At 44.4% G+C, this 17,367-nt stretch overlaps 1 protein-coding gene across 1 annotated transcript in view; it reads left to right on the top strand.

Moving 5' to 3' along the window:
* ITGA3 (integrin subunit alpha 3) overlaps positions 1-17,367 on the top strand; it is a 342,715-nt gene that overhangs the window by 210,488 nt on the left and 114,860 nt on the right. The window contains exon 4 of the mRNA XM_078645244.1: positions 3,163-3,406. Coding sequence (XP_078501370.1) covers positions 3,163-3,406 — 244 coding nt within the window. The remainder of the gene's footprint in view (positions 1-3,162; positions 3,407-17,367) is intronic.

Here is a 17,367-nt window from a genome sequence, read left to right as displayed (position 1 = left end):
CCTCCCGGGTAAGTAGCGCACTTTACAAGTTTGCTGATTGATTGATTGATTGATCAATCATCTCTTCTGTACTAAGAGCACCAACTACCCCCCTCTCCTCTGAACCAAGGGCAGCGAACAACCTCTCCTCTGTACCAAGGGCACCAACCATCCTCTCCTCCTCTGCAGTAATAACACCAACATCCTCTCCTCTGTAGTAAGAGCACCAGCCATCCTCTCCTCCAGAGCACCAACCATCCTCTCCTCCTCTGCAATAAGTACACCAACATCCTCACTTCTGTACAAAGAGAACCATCCATCCTTTTCTCTGTAGTAAGAGCACAATCCATCTTCTCCTCTGTACTAAGAGCACTGACTATACCTGGTAACAAGGGCACCAACCATACTCTTCTCTGCCCAAAGGGCACCAACCATCCTCTCCGCTGTACTAAGAACACCATCCATCCTCTACTATGTCCTTAGAGCACCGTGCACCCTGTCTTTCTACTAAGAACACCGACTTCTCGGTCTAAGAGGGCTTAGCTGGCCGTTTCAAGGTGCTGGTCTGCCTTTCACAGGGCAGGCAGCAACTCCAGCCTCTTTTTCAAACAGCCAGAGATCCCCCTGCAGGATGTGCAGTGACTGACTCCATCTGCCGGAAGGGGAGTGCCTGGGAGTTCCCTGGGAACCTATGCTCCCCACACAAGTGCCACCCTCAAAGTGGGGGGGAGGGCACATACTGTGCCTCCTGACGGACTCATCATTGCCTCTACGTCTACATCTGTAATATGGCACAGGCACAAAGACAAAGGGTCTCCTCATTTGTATAGGGCTACAGCTCATTGCAAATGGGGGCACCCTCCCTTAGGATTGCACCTGCACCCATTTAGCACTGGAGCACTGCATTTTACAGACCGGCTGTATGAGTATTTGTAACTCCTTCTATATTACCATATCACTCAGGGGTGTAACTGCTCACTGTGCCACATAATAATATGGCCCCAACTAGCCTCATCTTTGTACTAAGCTTCCCTGCCACCTTCTAATCTGTTGCTAGACATTCAGCATTAGTCACAGTGCTTAGAAACAGCTGGAGTGCAATATCAAGTGTTCTACAAAACACAAGTTATTTTAAGAACAGCAACTAACCTCTTTTCTCAACTATGAGTCCTTTCCTCTGCACAAATAACACCCACTATCCAGTCCACCAATTACCCTCTTCTTAAGCAAGAATTCGTACTCTCTTCCAATCTGAGCTCCCACCATACTCTCCTCTGCACCAGGACCCCCTCCATCCTGCAGTCTGGAGTGCACTCGCTCACCTTCCTCGTATCTCTATTGCAGTCTATGTGGTGACTGTGCACCTAGGCTTGTGGTGCGATCTTTGTTGTTTTGTGTGCCTAGGAGTAGTCTTTTATGTTACCAGATCTGTGTACACAGATGTGTGGTGTGGTCATTTCCACGTCTGTGTGTTCATGTCCGATAAATAAGACCCTATTTACTAGAGGTTTGTACTGGCACGCAAATGACAAAAAGTGGCACAAACAGCAGCAACGTTTATGGGCAACAGTTGTTTTTCCACTAAACATTATAGCCCTTGTTCTGTGTCTAAACCTCTTTACATTAATTCTCGGTTAATGTATGCAATGGGTGGGCCAGGATAAAAAAACACAAGTTTTGGCTAGATCTGCTAAAGGAAATGATTTGGATTTGCTCCAAATCCCTAGTGACATCAGTTGGAAGCAAGGGGTCAAGGGGTGTATCACCTGATGTGTGCGTTACACAAAATCACGATTCTTAGATGTCTGACACTTGTGTTGTTGTCTACACATAGGTATTTTTACTGGAGGGTGTAGCATGTGTACAAATCATAAACTGGACTCTGCTGACTTGCCTGTGCGCCATAGCACGTGGCAAAGCATCACACAGGAGAGCCAAATGTACTGCTGTTGTCACTGATGACGTCATCTGAGGGCGTCTTTTGCTGAATCTGCTGCTGTGCTATTTTTGGAGATGCAGTTTGTCACACAGTGTTCCATTCCATGAAGGACAGAACATGTGGGTTGCAGCGTTCTCTGGTATGTGCACACAGACGTGCATATCCACATTTGGCGGTGCAGGTCTGTGCACAAAGGTTTGATATCTGAATGTTTCCAAGGATCGGTAATATTAGCCCCGCCCGGGCACCAGAGTTTGATCTGTGATTCATGTGCCTGTAGTTCTGTGCACACAAGTGTGATTTCCTTTCTTAGTGATTGAAGATCTCTGCACAAGTGTGTGGTGTTATTTCTGGGTATTCCGAAGTGCACACACACAAGCTTTATATCAGGTGATATCAGATTTCAGGTGTTTGCGGATATATGTGCACGGGTTTGACAATTGACTCCTGTGCATTGTCCACCCAGGTATCAATCAATCGATCGATATTTGTAAAGCGCACTAATCACCACAGGGTATCCAGGAACTGGTTTGATCTCTGTTTCTGCTGTTTACAGATCTCTGCACCCAGGTGTGCACTGTCACCTTTTGGTGTTTCAAGATTCACGCTCCCAGGCCTGATGTCTGTTTTTGGTGTTTGCAGGTCTCTTCACCCAGGTGTGCACTGTCACCTTTTGGTGTTTCAAGATTCATGCACCCAGGCCTGATGTCTGTTTTTGGTGTTTGCAGGTCTCTTCACCCAGGTGTGCACTGTCACCTTTTGGTGTTTCAAGATTCACGCTCCCAGGCCTGATGTCTGATTTTGGTGTTTGCAGGTCTCTTCACCCAGGTGTGCACTGTCACCTTTTGGTGTTTCAAGATTCACGCTCCCAGGCCTGATGTCTGTTTTTGGTGTTTGCAGGTCTCTGCACCCAGGTGTGCACTGTCACCTTTTGGTGTTTCAAGATTCATGCACCCAGGCTTGATGTCTGTTTTTGGTGTTTGCAGGTCTCTTCACCCAGGTGTGCACTGTCACCTTTTGGTGTTTCAAGATTCACGCTCCCAGGCCTGATGTCTGTTTTTGGTGTTTGCAGGTCTCTTCACCCAGGTGTGCACTGTCACCTTTTGGTGTTTCAAGATTCACGCTCCCAGGCCTGATGTCTGTTTTTGGTGTTTGCAGGTCTCTGCACCCAGGTGTGCACTGTCACCTTTTGGTGTTTCAAGATTCACGCTCCCAGGCCTGATGTCTGTTTTTGGTGTTTGCAGGTCTGTGCACACAGGTACACGAAGCTGATCAACACAGACGAGCCGCGCAGGATGATTGGCAAGTGCTACATGCGTGGCAACGACCTGAAGTATAATGCAAATGACGACTGGCAGAATGACTACTACGAACTGTGCAACCCAAACACTTACTACGAGATGACGGGCATGTGCCAGCTGGGCATCAGTGGTGGATTCAGCAAGGACATGGTGTATTTTGGTGCTCCTGGCGCATTTCAGTGGCAAGGTATGTGGTAATGTGGAAGTTTGATTGTTCCTCACACCTTCTTTAAACATCCACAGATGCCCAGGCGACGTAATGCGGGCGAAGACAATGTTGGGCAATGTTGAGCCCAACAGATGCCTGGAACCTGCTGAAGAGTGAGAACGAAGAGAACAAGCACTGGAGCGGCAGGAAGCAGGTTAAGGGCAAATACACAGGGCAGGGCTACAGAAAGACCTTGCAAAGCAGGAACGGGTGAGTAAATGGGTAAGGAGCAGGAGGAAGCAGTGGGATATCAAGAATGCAGGGGAGATGGTAAGATAACAAGAATGGACGACAACAATTGATTAGCGAAGACGGGGGGGGGGGAGGCTGCATAGCTATTCCTTTAACTCAAAATCATCCCAAATTAATGGGTAAAGGATCTAGCAATTGGGTAGGGTTGGCTATCCTAATCACACTTGATGGGAAAACCCCACAGGAAAGAAAAATTTCTTTCTTGAGTCCCCCCACTCACCAGGGTTTCCCCATGTGACATGCTTCATTATTGGGGCCATCTCAGCCCTCTACGGGCTGAGGCGTGCTGCGACTTGCGAAAATACGTAGGAGCACTTAATGGAAGACTATGTGTAGTGCAGAAGTGTGATGGAGTGGGTTTAAGTTAATACAAATGCCGTCCTAGTGGGCAAGAAAAATGTATTGTTGCTCCTAGATTGGTATATCGAAAACGGGTAATACCAGGGATCCTGCCTATAATGGGCTTTTGATTCTGGATATATGTCAACTAGTTTTGAGCGTCCCCCAAACTCTTCCTCAGGACCACACTGGGACCTTTGTCTTCCCTTAGCCATTAAACCCCTATTGGCTCTCTCCCTTGAAGTCACACCTACCGGGTACTGTTGACACCTGTACTCCTTGACCTGTAGGTGAGTATCTAAGGAATCCCAGTGGGTTTACTAAATAGACACCTTGAAAAAACTGCTGCTATCATGTTTTAATCTATTTTATTTTAATTTTAGTTTTAATTTTGTTTCATTAATTGTAAATAAGATAGAGGTGACATGTGGTATATGTGAATGAAGTTGATACTTATCGGTCACTGCTCACAGAATGTCACAGCCACAGAGTCACTTCTCTTCACACAACCACAGTGTGCTCACGGTCAAGAATGGGAAACTGTTGTCCTTGTATTTTGGTAACTCTTCCTTTTGTCTCCTCTAGGCAAGAGCGGTTTTAACCAGGTAGTACAACAGTAACAATGATGTTTATAGGTTGACACTTTTAGAGGTCTTTCCTTGTGATAGATGTATAAATATATAAGGTCCTGAAGAATCGCAGCATAATTGCAGAAGCGAGAAACATGTTGACCTCACAGAACGCTTTGTAGTCCTAGATCGTGATACAGAACCTAACCTCTGGCGATCATAGGCTACCCACTGGTTTTACTTATAGCATGGGAACCACCAGAATAAATTGCTCTCCGGTATCCCTTGCTATATTTTAACACACCCACCTACACTATTCACTTCTTATCTGGCCCCTCACTTGCACTTCACCCACAGGCTGTTGGAAAAAAGATCTCCGATAAAGAGCCCCTCTTAGAGGTGAGCCCGTTGGACATTGCACCGCCTGTCCAACGAGGAGCAACGGCCGATGATGAAGCATGACACTTGCAAGAGTGTGTGAGGCCATTCATTCCAACTAATGGGATGCCCAGGGTTGTCCTCCACTGAGCACTACCCTCTTATCAACCTCTTTCCTTCCTTGACCGTATTACTCTTCTCTCAGGAACAACTGAGTCCCCTTTTTGTCAGGCATTGCTACTTGGGGCTCTGACTCAGGTTGGACCTTCCATTCTATTTTCCTGGAATGGTAAATTGAGCCTTAGGATCAACATTTGATCCAATCCTTTTACCCCTCCTTTGCTACATATCTTGCACGGCTAACCACCGTGGGTATATATTGTTTGGTGGGTAAGTGTTCCTCTATCCCCCTCCTCTTTCTGAGTCCCTGACCAATATATCACGGACCGGGTTGATATACCTTTGAGTATTATCCCCTTTTGACCTTTCTTTTTCATTTTCACCAGCAAACTCCGTACCATCCCAACATGGACGGACAAGGTCTTAGTTTTGGTGATGATGATGCAGCAGCTATTCATAGGCTTCCATCTATGCTAGGCATGGACCTAGAAATTGCAACAGGGAGCAACTCCACAGACTGGAAAGCACTCTCTGATATGAAAAGAGAGTGGGTCAGAATCACTCTACATGGAGCATTAATGGCCGAATACTTTAAGGCTAAAATAGCACCTAACGGCCTTATAGTCAAGAACTTCCCCAGAATTTTCTGGGAGGACGGCCAATTTAAAATAGAATGGTCTCTCATTTCTTGGAAATGTACACATGATTTACTGATTCTTCTGGTAAACACAGCCAAACGTTTGGCTGATGAGCTCCTGACTAAAATCCAGGCAGCAGAAAGCGCCCTTAAAAACTCTGGACAGAACACCGGTTTTAAGACTAAGTTGACAGAGCTCAATAAAGAAATCACAGAACATAAAGATTTCTTAATGAAACAAAAAGTGGCAAAATTACAAAAGGATATTGAACGATTCTCCAAAGAGAAAGTCTATCCTTATCTCAAAGACGACTTTGTCCCCACAGGGACAGGGTATCTCTCAGACTCAAGTGCCTCCTCTTCAAAGCGAGGTTCCAACAACGATGACAACTCTAGTGGAGATGAGTGGCAACCTAGACCCCGGAGAGGCAATAGAGGAGGGAGACGGGGACAACCCTTTTACCAACCCCCCCCCCCTACCAAGGCCCTCCAATGTGGCAATTCCCACAGTTTCAACACCCCATGACCCCGTTTGGACCTGCGTACCCCCCTCAGTTTGCCCCGCAAAATCTGAACCAGCAGCCTTTTTTAGACAGAGGTTGGGGCAGAGGGCGCGGGCGCAGGCGAGGAAACGCTCAGGACAAAAGGGTCCAGTGGGAGGACACACCAACCTCAGGGGTGGAAACGAGGAGCAGGACAGGGAGGAAGTGAGTCTCGTGGTGAACCTTTCATCACGCCAACTCACAATACCAGAAGAAAAAGTCCTCCAGAAAGGATTGGGATTTGTGCCCACCCCCAAAATAGACAATTTTGAACTGACCTGTGAGATTCAGAAATTCTTCCGGAAAGTCAGATTGAGAGCTTTCTTTGATGGTAAAGCCGTCGAGACACGCTCTGACTCGGGTCTTCATAATCCATCAACTTTTACACCTCATAGTGGGATGATACCCAACGAAATCCTAACATATGAGCAAGCTGTGCTCAAGGACATCGGGGCCCTGAGACCATGCAAGAAATACCAGAATCTGTCCAATACAGAGAAACAAATACTCAACTCTTTGGGCAATGATGAAACCATCACGATCAAACAGGCTGACAAGGGTGGTGCCACAGTCTTAATGGACACTAAAGATTATGAAGTAGAATGCCTAAGACAACTAGGGGATAGACGCTACTACACTCCTATCCCGACTGACCCCACCGCACGGCTGAAAACCACCATCACAGGACTGGTGGAATCTGCAGAATGCCAGGAATGGATTACCAAAAAAGAGGCGGAATTCCTTGTAAAAAAGGATCCAAGAGTACCATACTTTTACACCCTCCCCAAAATTCATAAGGGGACAACACCGGTACCTGGACGCCTGATTGTGTCAGGGATAGGTTCTATCTTGGAGCCTCTATCACAATTTTGTGACTACTTCCTGCAACCGCTAGTGAAGAGAATCCCGTCCTATGTTCAAGACACCAAAGATGTCTTATGCCTCCTTGACAATCTGCAGGAGGACATCCACATTGACTTCCTCATTACCCTTGATGTGGAGGCCCTCTACACCAATATCCCACAGAGGGCCACACTCGGGGTAATAGAGAGGACTCTCAATATGGAAGTATGGACATCAGCAACTCCACCTTGTTTCATCATGGAATGTGCCGAGCTTGCCCTGACTAAGAACTTCTTCGAATTCAAAGGACAGTATTACCAACAGACCCAGGGCACGTCCATGGGCAGTACCTTTGCCCCTTCGGTGGCATGCCTGTATATGGCAGATTTTGAGGAACAATACATTAATGGACCAATGAACCCCTACCATTCTAACATCATACTATGGAGGAGGTTCATTGATGACATCCTCATACTCTGGGCAGGGACAACACATCAGTACCTGGAGTTTTTCGCGTGGTTGAACGCCCTGAATAACTTCCTGACCTTCACAATCACTGCCTCAGACTCCAGGATAGCATTCCTGGACCTTACCATCAGATTGTAAAGGGGCAAGATCAATACAACGATGTATCGGAAGCCCACGGACAGGAATAGTTTATTACTCTTCACCAGCCACCATCCAAGAGCCTTGAGACTGAATCTTCCCTTTGGGCAATTTCTGCGGGTAAGGCGCAATTGCACCAACCTCACCGACTACAGGAATGAGTCTAGCATTCTTTCACGAAATTTGAAAGATAGAGGTTACCCCACCAGGGAGATTTACAAAGCACGAAAGCGGGCACAGAATAACAACAGAGAGGCACTCCTGGAGGATAACATCAGAACCTCACAAGAGGCCATGCCTTTGACTTGTGTTACAACCTTTACACCTATCTCTAATGACATTAAGAGAATTGTCAAGAAACATTGGCAAATTCTCAATACAGGAGAGCTGACTCTGGAGATCCCCAGGTTTGCCTTTAAAAGGTCCAGTAACATAAAAGATGTCTTGGTTCACACCAGACCAAAACAAAGTATAGTCCGCAGACAGAACACACTCTGGCAACTCCCTCCAGTTAAGGGACACTACCCGTGTGGTTCTTGCAGCGTCTGCCCCTTTACTAAGGTGACTAAGTCTATTAACTTGACAGAGACATTCACTTGGGAAATTCGCAATCATACCAATTGTAACTCCTCCAATTGTATCTACCTCATCAGGTGCCCTTGTGAATTACCATATGTGGGCATGACCACCAGATCGGTCAAGATTCGTATATCGGAACATCGCAGCAATATACGATGCAAAAAGACCAACACGAAGATGTGCCGTCACTTCCTGGAACACAACCACACTGCTGACTCCATCAGGTGGGTCATTCTTGAAACACCCAACAGCAGATCTAAACAGGACCTATTCCACAAAGAGCAGCGTTGGATACATAGGTTATCCTCAGATAAGCGGGGACTCAACGAAGATATCCCGTGGGGAAGTCTTTGATTGCATGGATGGACTGTGTCCCAGGCACGATACATACTAAGCCTTTGTATCTATCCCATGTCCTAATTGTCTGTACCAACATTTTGCTGGACACATACATGCCATGTCTTTCCAGCCTCTAGTAACTTCTATGCCCAACCTTTGCATAGTACACGTTGAGCTCCACGGGGCTTAAGAGGTTCGTGTTTCACCCTTCCATGATGGCGCCCACATTAGCGTCTTTCTACACAAGATACATGATGTGCCTTGCTAAATGTTGAATATATAAGAGTGCTGACCAACTCTGTTAATATTCACACTAGGTGACCCTCACCGCTAGAGTGTTATGATATCAACACCCTTCTTTAATGCCACCCCGTATTTCAAAGTGTGGACGCGATTGGATTGCCCTCTCCAAGATGGCGACCGCGCGAGCTCCACCCAACACGTGACATATCAGTCACTGGGGTGACGCCCCATACCAGTAACACAAACACCAGCACACTTAACGTCGAAGCCAAATCATTGCATAGCATACATCGAGCTCTACTGGGCCAATGATCTGAAGAGGTCCGTTTTTCACCCTTCTAAGATGGCGCCTATATCAGCGTCGTTGTACACAAGATACATGAAGTGCCTTGCTAAAATGTTAAATTTAGAGTGCTGACTAACCCTGCTGTTAATATTCATACTGTGTGACCCTCACCGCCAGAGTGTTAGGATATCAACACCCTACTTCAAGGCGACCTCGGATTTCAAAGTGTGGACGCGCTTGGATCGCCCCTTTCCAAGATGGCGACCACGCTAACACCACCAAACACGTGACATACCAGTCACGCTGGTGACGCCCCATACCAGCAACAAAAACACCAATGCACCGGGAACCCGGTACTATCCGGATCCCGGTAGCGATGGGTAGGCGTAAGAGCATTGACCAAGGCTCTGAGAAGTAAGTAAGCGGCGCGGTAGTCTCAGCAACCCCTGGGAGCGCAGCGAGTTGGGTGTACTGATCCCGACACCAGGATCTTTGTGGGCGCGCCGGGCGCTGCCGCAGGTAGGGTGGGCGCCTCTAAGCCGACTAACACGAGTGATTCTGATTACTCGATTGAACCAAGCTATATCAAGGATTGGGCAATACCGCAACTCTTACACGCGGTCAGCGGCACATACAAGCGGAACCTAGTGTGCTTACGCTGTACATTGAGCGTACTTACTTATATTGCTTAATCCGAACAAGAATATGGCCACAATTACACCGAGGCATATTTGAGCAATGATAATATGCATTCGCCTACATACCTGCATATCAGTGAAAGCAGGATGAGTGTATACGAATGGCCCCTACATTGTAGGGCTTGTACTAATAGTGTGAAACATTAAGCACCAAGAGAAATCAATTTCTATTACAGAAGAATTAAACACTTAGGCATTTGGGGGTCCATGACATGTTTGAAAATTCGTGCCTTTGTCTTCCCTTAGCCATTAAACCCCTATTGGCTCTCTCCCTTGAAGTCACACCTACCGGGTACTGTTGACACCTGTACTCCTTGACCTGTAGGTGAGTATCTAAGGAATCCCAGTGGGTTTACTAAATAGACACCTTGAAAAAACTGCTGCTATCATGTTTTAATCTATTTATTTTAATTTTAGTTTTAATTTTGTTTCATTAATTGTAAATAAGATAGAGGTGACATGTGGTATATGTGAATGAAGTTGATACTTATCGGTCACTGCTCACAGAATGTCACAGCCACAGAGTCACTTCTCTTCACACAACCACAGTGTGCTCACCGTCAAGAATGGGAAACTGTTGTCCTTGTATTTTGGTAACTCTTCCTTTTGTCTCCTCTAGGCAAGAGCGGTTTTAACCAGGTAGTACAACAGTAACAATGATGTTTATAGGTTGACACTTTTAGAGGTCTTTCCTTGTGATAGATGTATAAATATATAAGGTCCTGAAGAATCGCAGCATAATTGCAGAAGCGATAAACATGTTGACCTCACAGAACGCTTTGTAGTCCTAGATCGTGATACAGAACCTAACCTCTGGCGATCATAGGCTACCCACTGGTTTTACTTATAGCATGGGAACCACCAGAATAAATTGCTCTCCGGTATCCCTTGCTATATTTTAACACACCCACCTACACTATTCACTTCTTATCTGGCCCCTCACTTGCACTTCACCCACAGGCTGTTGGAAAAAAGATCTCCGATAAAGAGCCCCTCTTAGAGGTGAGCCCGTTGGACATTGCACCGCCTGTCCAACGAGGAGCAACGGCCGATGATGAAGCATGACACTTGCAAGAGTGTGTGAGGCCATTCATTCCAACTAATGGGATGCCCAGGGTTGTCCTCCACTGAGCACTACCCTCTTATCAACCTCTTTCCTTCCTTGACCGTATTACTCTTCTCTCAGGAACAACTGAGTCCCCTTTTTGTCAGGCATTGCTACTTGGGGCTCTGACTCAGGTTGGACCTTCCATTCTATTTTCCTGGAATGGTAAATTGAGCCTTAGGATCAACATTTGATCCAATCCTTTTACCCCTCCTTTGCTACACACACAGGGACCAACCCTGTGTTTGCCACTCCTAAATAAACCATAATGTGGTGCATTAAACAAGATAAAATAACAGTGAACAATGTTGCAAATAATAAACCATGCATTAATTACATACATCCGATCAAGGCTTGTCACGTAGTATCTGTTGTGGATAAAGAAGTTAAAAAGGCCACCTCTCTCTGATAGAGCTGAATGTGTGAACGCATTAATCAGGCGTTTTTGTATACAATGATGGAAGATGCATACATCGGATGAATGCATACCCACCGACTCCATCATGGTGTGTAGTGCTGTAGATCCAAATGCATCCACCCACTACCCTACTACCCGAAGCATGTGGCTCTGATCACAGATCTCTTTTCTTTCTTAATAAAGTTCCTTTTTGCAATACACCTGTGCACCACATTGTGTCACTCACACTCCATACTACTTTCACCGGCTGTGCGATAAACAATCTAAAACCTAGTCGGTGCTCATGTGCATTGCCAACTAAAAGAGAAGTCACCCTGTACTTTGTGTCTAGAAAGTTTTCTTCAAAGAAAAACTGCCTGCAAACGTCAGAGCCCAACACTAGATGCAGAAGTATGCAGAGCACGTGAATATACAGCACTACGTGCTATGAACAGATGCCTACAGGGTAGGTAACTTTTTTTTATATATATATTCCACTGCATTCCGGTCCACTTTACAGTAATTTACTCTACGCCACTCCATTTTAAGAAAGTCTCCCCCTCTCTATAAAAGTCTACAACACTTCATGGCACTCTGCAACTTTCTGCTTCCCTCTTTCCCCATACTATTCATTGTCCAACACTCTATTCCACTATATTGTACTTTGTTATACAACACATCTCACTGTACGGTACTGTACAACAATCCACTCTGTGCAGCTCAACTGTTTCACACAACTACTGTACTCTATGCAACTCCACTCTGCTATGCTGTCTGCCACTCTGACACTTTACTCCTGACTATACCCCTCCACTCCACTGTACAACAGTGTACTATACTTTATGCCACTGTACAACACTCTACTCCACTCTACGATACTCTGGTCCACTACACAACACTGTATGCAACTATTTGAATGTCAGTGCACCCCACTTTGCTCCACTCTACTCTGACACAAGACTCCAGTCTACTCACCTACTCCACTGTACGTCACTCCACGCCACTCAATGTTATTGTACTCTATAACACTGTTTTCCAATTCACTGTGCACTCTACAACACTGTACTGTACACCACTCCAGTCGGCAAAAATAAACTAGACTCTGTGCCACCCTACTCTACTGTAGTCAACATCACTTCCAATACTGTATGACACCCCACTACACTCTACTGTACAACACATTACTCCAATGTATGACACTTTGCTTGACTGTATGCTGTGCCACTCCACTGCACTCCATGCCACTATAGTCTGACACGCCACTCCACTCTACACTAACTTACTCCAGTGTACTCCACTCCACTAACCTCCTCTTATCCAACTCTTCGCCACTGTACTATTCTCTGCTCTACGTCGTTCTACTGTCTGACTCTCTAATCCATTTTACTCCACTCTACACTAACTTACTCCAGTGTACTCCACTATCCTCCTCTCTTATCCAACTCTTCGCTACTGTACTATTCTCTGCTCTACGTCGTTCTACTGTCTGACTCTCTAATCCATTGTATGAAACTCCGCTGAACAAAATAGTACTTACATTCTGTGCCACTTTGACACTCTACTCCACTCAATGCCCATCCACTGTACACTACTGTACTAAACTGTATGACACACACCGATACGCCACTTAATTCTCTCTATGATACGCCACTTCACTATAAGACACGACACTCCAGTCTACGGCACTCTCCTACACTATACTCTGACACTCCTCTTGACGACACTCCAATGTATGGCACTCCACACTGCGATTTGAAACACACTTTTTTATTTAAAAATAAAACCATTACCATACAATGAAAAAAATAAAGTTTAAGGGTAATTTATGATAATTTATAGTCATAAATACCTTATGTTTTATTTTTCTACAAACCCTACTTACCCTCTTCCATGCTCATGACGAGCTCGGCTCGTCTTGCAGTACACTGCTTGTGTGCTTATGACGAGCTGAGCTCGTCATGCACAATGGGGTTTAAGAGAGACCAGCACCCAGCAGAAATTGCTGTAGCATTCAAGGTGTTAAAGTATACAAACATTAAAACTTGTAAAGTAATAATTATAATTTCAATTTATAATTGACGCACCTCCTTGAAATCACTGTAAGTCGTGCACCTCCAAACACACTCTTGTCACCTTACTTGCCACGTGATTGCTTTTAAATAAAACAATCATTTGTTTTTTTTAAGTCCGCCTTAAAGGAAAATGGATAGCGTTTAAAAAAGAAAAATGAAAAGCTTTTTTACGCTGCCAGTGCCAAAGTGGAAGGGGTCCCTTAGGGACCTCTTTCCATTTGCGAATGGGTTAACACCTACTTGAAACAGGTGGTAAAATGCAAATGTTATGCGACCACATTTCAGTCTCAAAACATTCATACATACCACTGTGATTCAGTATTAGGTGCTAGCTTTCGGGACTACTATCAGAGGTTATATGAAGCTGACTATATGGTGCCCAGTGAGGATATAGAGAGGTATCTGAGGAGTGTCAGATTAGAGAAGCTAACGACAGGGGATAGGGGGATGTTGGAGACGGCATTTAATAAAACAGAAATGCAGAGGGCAATTTATGATTTACCATCCGGTAAAGCAGTAGGCCCAGACTCTCTACCCTTGGAATTTTATAAAACATTTTTAACTGAGATAGAAGAAGAACTATACGAGAGGGTGCGATACCTCCGGAGTCATGGGGAGAGGCAACTATAATAGTCTTTCTGAAAAAGGATAAACCCCCAACCAATCCTTGGTCTTATAGACCTATAAGTCTAATGAACAGCGATGTGAACATTTATTCAAAGATGCTGGCAAATAGGGTAGGAGCTGTAATCGGGAAAATCGTCTCTCCATGGCAGCACGGGTTTATCCCTGGGAGAGGAACTGCGGAACATGTTAGAAGAGTGCTCACGCTATTCGATGGCACTGCATCCTCACGAGACCCTATGGCGCTGATCCTTTTAGATGCTGAGAAGGCTTTTGATAGGGTCTCGTGGGGATTTCTCTGGGCTACGTTGGAGAAGCTGAATCTGGGGGAAGGCAGTGTGGGGGCTCTGAAGGCCTTATACCACAATCCAAGAATAAGGGTTAGAACTATGGGGGAGCTGAGTGGTATAATAGATATTGGACGAGAAACTAGGCAGGGGTGCCCCTGCTCCCCGCTACTTTTTGCTCTATATATAGATTTGTTCATTAGGAGGATAGAGCAGAACAGAAATATCCTACCTATAGTATTGAACAGGCATGAAACTAAAATTCTAGGTTATGCGGATCACCTGGCTATAACATCCAGCGATCCAGCGTTAGCACTAAGAGAAATAGAACAGGAAGCGGCTGTATTTGGAAGACTGTCTGGGTACAAGTTAAATACAAATAAGACCCAAGTGGTAATAAATCAGAAAATATCTTTAGTTGATCCAAGAGTAGTAGAGACAGCAGTATATTTGGGGGTCAGTATAACCTCAGACCTTTCTAAAGTGGTGTCGAAGAACTTAAGCCCCATCATAGATAAGGCTAAAATTAATTTTGACACGTTGGACAATCTGCACCTAACAACAATTGGTCGCTGTAATGTTATTAAACTGGTGTTTATGCCAAAGGTGTTATATTTATTCAGGACTATACCGTTTATCTTTAACAATAGCTGGTTCAGGGAGCTAGAGAAGGTGACAAATAGATTCATTTGGGCTAAGGGTAAAACACGCCGTAGTCAAAAAAAATTGTCACTCCCAAGAGAGAGGAGGGCTGGCGGTACCAGATTTTAAAGCATACTATTGGGCAACGGTCTTACAATACATTAGAGGTATGTTGGGGGGAAGTGTTACAGATATATGGAGAGGCAGAGAAGGTGCCCCAGATGTATATGAACTCCTAGTGAAAAATTCCAGCCAATGGCTACTTACATATGAGGAGAGGAGCTATCACAAAAAAGTAAGGTTCAAGACTCTGGGGAGAATGAATTACTATACCCCTGTGTATGGGAATCCATCACTGCCGGGGGTATTTCATGACCCTGTTATGAGGAGCTGGGATGGATTAGTGGTTAAGACTATTGGGGATCTTATAGGGGCAGCCGGTTTGATTTCTTTTAAGCAGGCACAACGCTTATATAATTTAGGGCGCAGAGACTTTTTTAAGTATCTACAAGTGAGGTCAGTTTTGTTAAAAAAACGGGGGGACATGAATTTTCAAAGAGATGAGATGTTGGAATGTGTAAGGAATGAAGGGGGATCCATCTCGCAATTATACGGGGAATTGTGTAAATATAAAGAGGATGATTGTGACAGAATATATGAGAAGTGGAGAGGCAAATTAGGTTTAACAGGAAATGAGGCAGAGAAGTCATTAAAAATGTCAAATTCGGGGCTAAAAGTGGCAAACTTACAATCTCAACAATATAAGACTATGTTTGAACTCTACTACACTCCTCATAGAATAGCGCAGTGGGGGGGGAACAAGTGGGGGTGTTTGTCCAAGATGCCAATCCACTCATGCAGATACAATTCATATGTTTGCATCATGCCCCTCTCTAGAAGAGTATAAAAAAATCTTTGGAATTTTTTTTTTCTGATTCTTTGGGGATTCATATAATTTTGACTGATGAAGTTATGATTTTGGGTGTCGTAAGGGAGGGTGTAGAAGTTTTTCACCATGAGTTTTTGTATTTAGCTATGACCCTCAGTAGATTATGCATAGCCACACTTTGGAAAGATCCCGACCCCCCAACGCTACAGCAATGGATCTCTCGGGTACTTGCCATATATACTTTAGAAATGGCCCTATATGAAAAAAGGGGGAGGGTAAAAAAAGAAGCAGGACGGAGGATATGGGCCCCAATAATAGAATGGAAACGAAGGTTGGGTGACATATAAGATGAGATGGGGGAAAGTTCAATCAAATTAAGATTGTATGATATTTCTTAATGCTGATTTCCTTATTGTTTTGGGGATGACATTTTTCCATTCTAATGATTTACTCTTTTCCAGTTTACAGCTCTTTGTGTTTTTGAAAAAAATTTCTATTTGGTTTGAACCTGATGATAATGCTTTTTTGAATTGTAAGTTATTTGTGTTTCTCTTGCAATGTCTTATGAACGTGTAACTTTGATGGTGATGAAAAAAGAAAAAAAAAAAAGGAAAGGACGCCCTTAACAAGCCCCTTCCAAATTCCGAATCATATGTACTCGCAAATTGGAATTCATACATACCAAAATGTATTTTGCCGGTCGCAAACGGCCCGATTCGATGAATCAGGCCATTTGCTACCCACAAAATGCATGATACCTATGGCCCTACATTAACTATAACTCATGCATTTTCCATGCACTGTTTATACCCTTGTATACTACATCACTTATAGCACGTGAAATCATAGCATTCATAACAACACTTATAACTTCTCAAATGGCATTATTTGTCAAAACACAGTGCATGGTAGAGTTACGTGTTATAGTTAGTGTTGTCTAATTAGCGAGCTGAAAAGAGTGTGAAATGAGGTCCGCTACTTAGGATAATTTGAAGGGGGTAGATAAATTGTAAATGAAAGTTATAACTATAACTTTAGAATTATTTTAATTTCTGTAGTTTAGACTTGGTTTGTATTGGGAAAATAAGTTGTCCTATCTATAACTAACCTTTAACCTTTGTTTTTTTCCCCATTGTATATACACACGCACGTTGGTAGACCATTTTTTTTTCTTACGTGCCATTAGAAAAGTGATACACTAATCATTGTGGGCGGCGTGTGTTGTGCTGTTCTTTTTATGCATTGCATACTAAAACTGGTAAATTTCAGAACTTTTTGGGTTTTATGTTCGCTGAACAATAACTAACCTTTTAATAGTACTTTTTCAGTGAATTTCTACGGTTTTTATGATATACTGCATTCATCTGCCATTTTCCCATTTCACGGGTGCATGACTTTCAGTAGGGGTGAGGCATAAGCACCCAACTCCCACAGTCGGAAAACCCCTTTTGAGCATGAGTTTTGGTCAAGGATTTTGCTGCAGGGGCCTAACC

Source organism: Lissotriton helveticus, chromosome 5_1 (genome assembly GCF_964261635.1).
Source record: "Lissotriton helveticus chromosome 5_1, aLisHel1.1, whole genome shotgun sequence".
In the NCBI taxonomy this organism is placed as follows: domain Eukaryota; kingdom Metazoa; phylum Chordata; class Amphibia; order Caudata; family Salamandridae; genus Lissotriton; species Lissotriton helveticus.
Note: the sequence above shows the minus strand (reverse complement) of the source record. Positions and strands in the feature narration are given on the sequence as shown.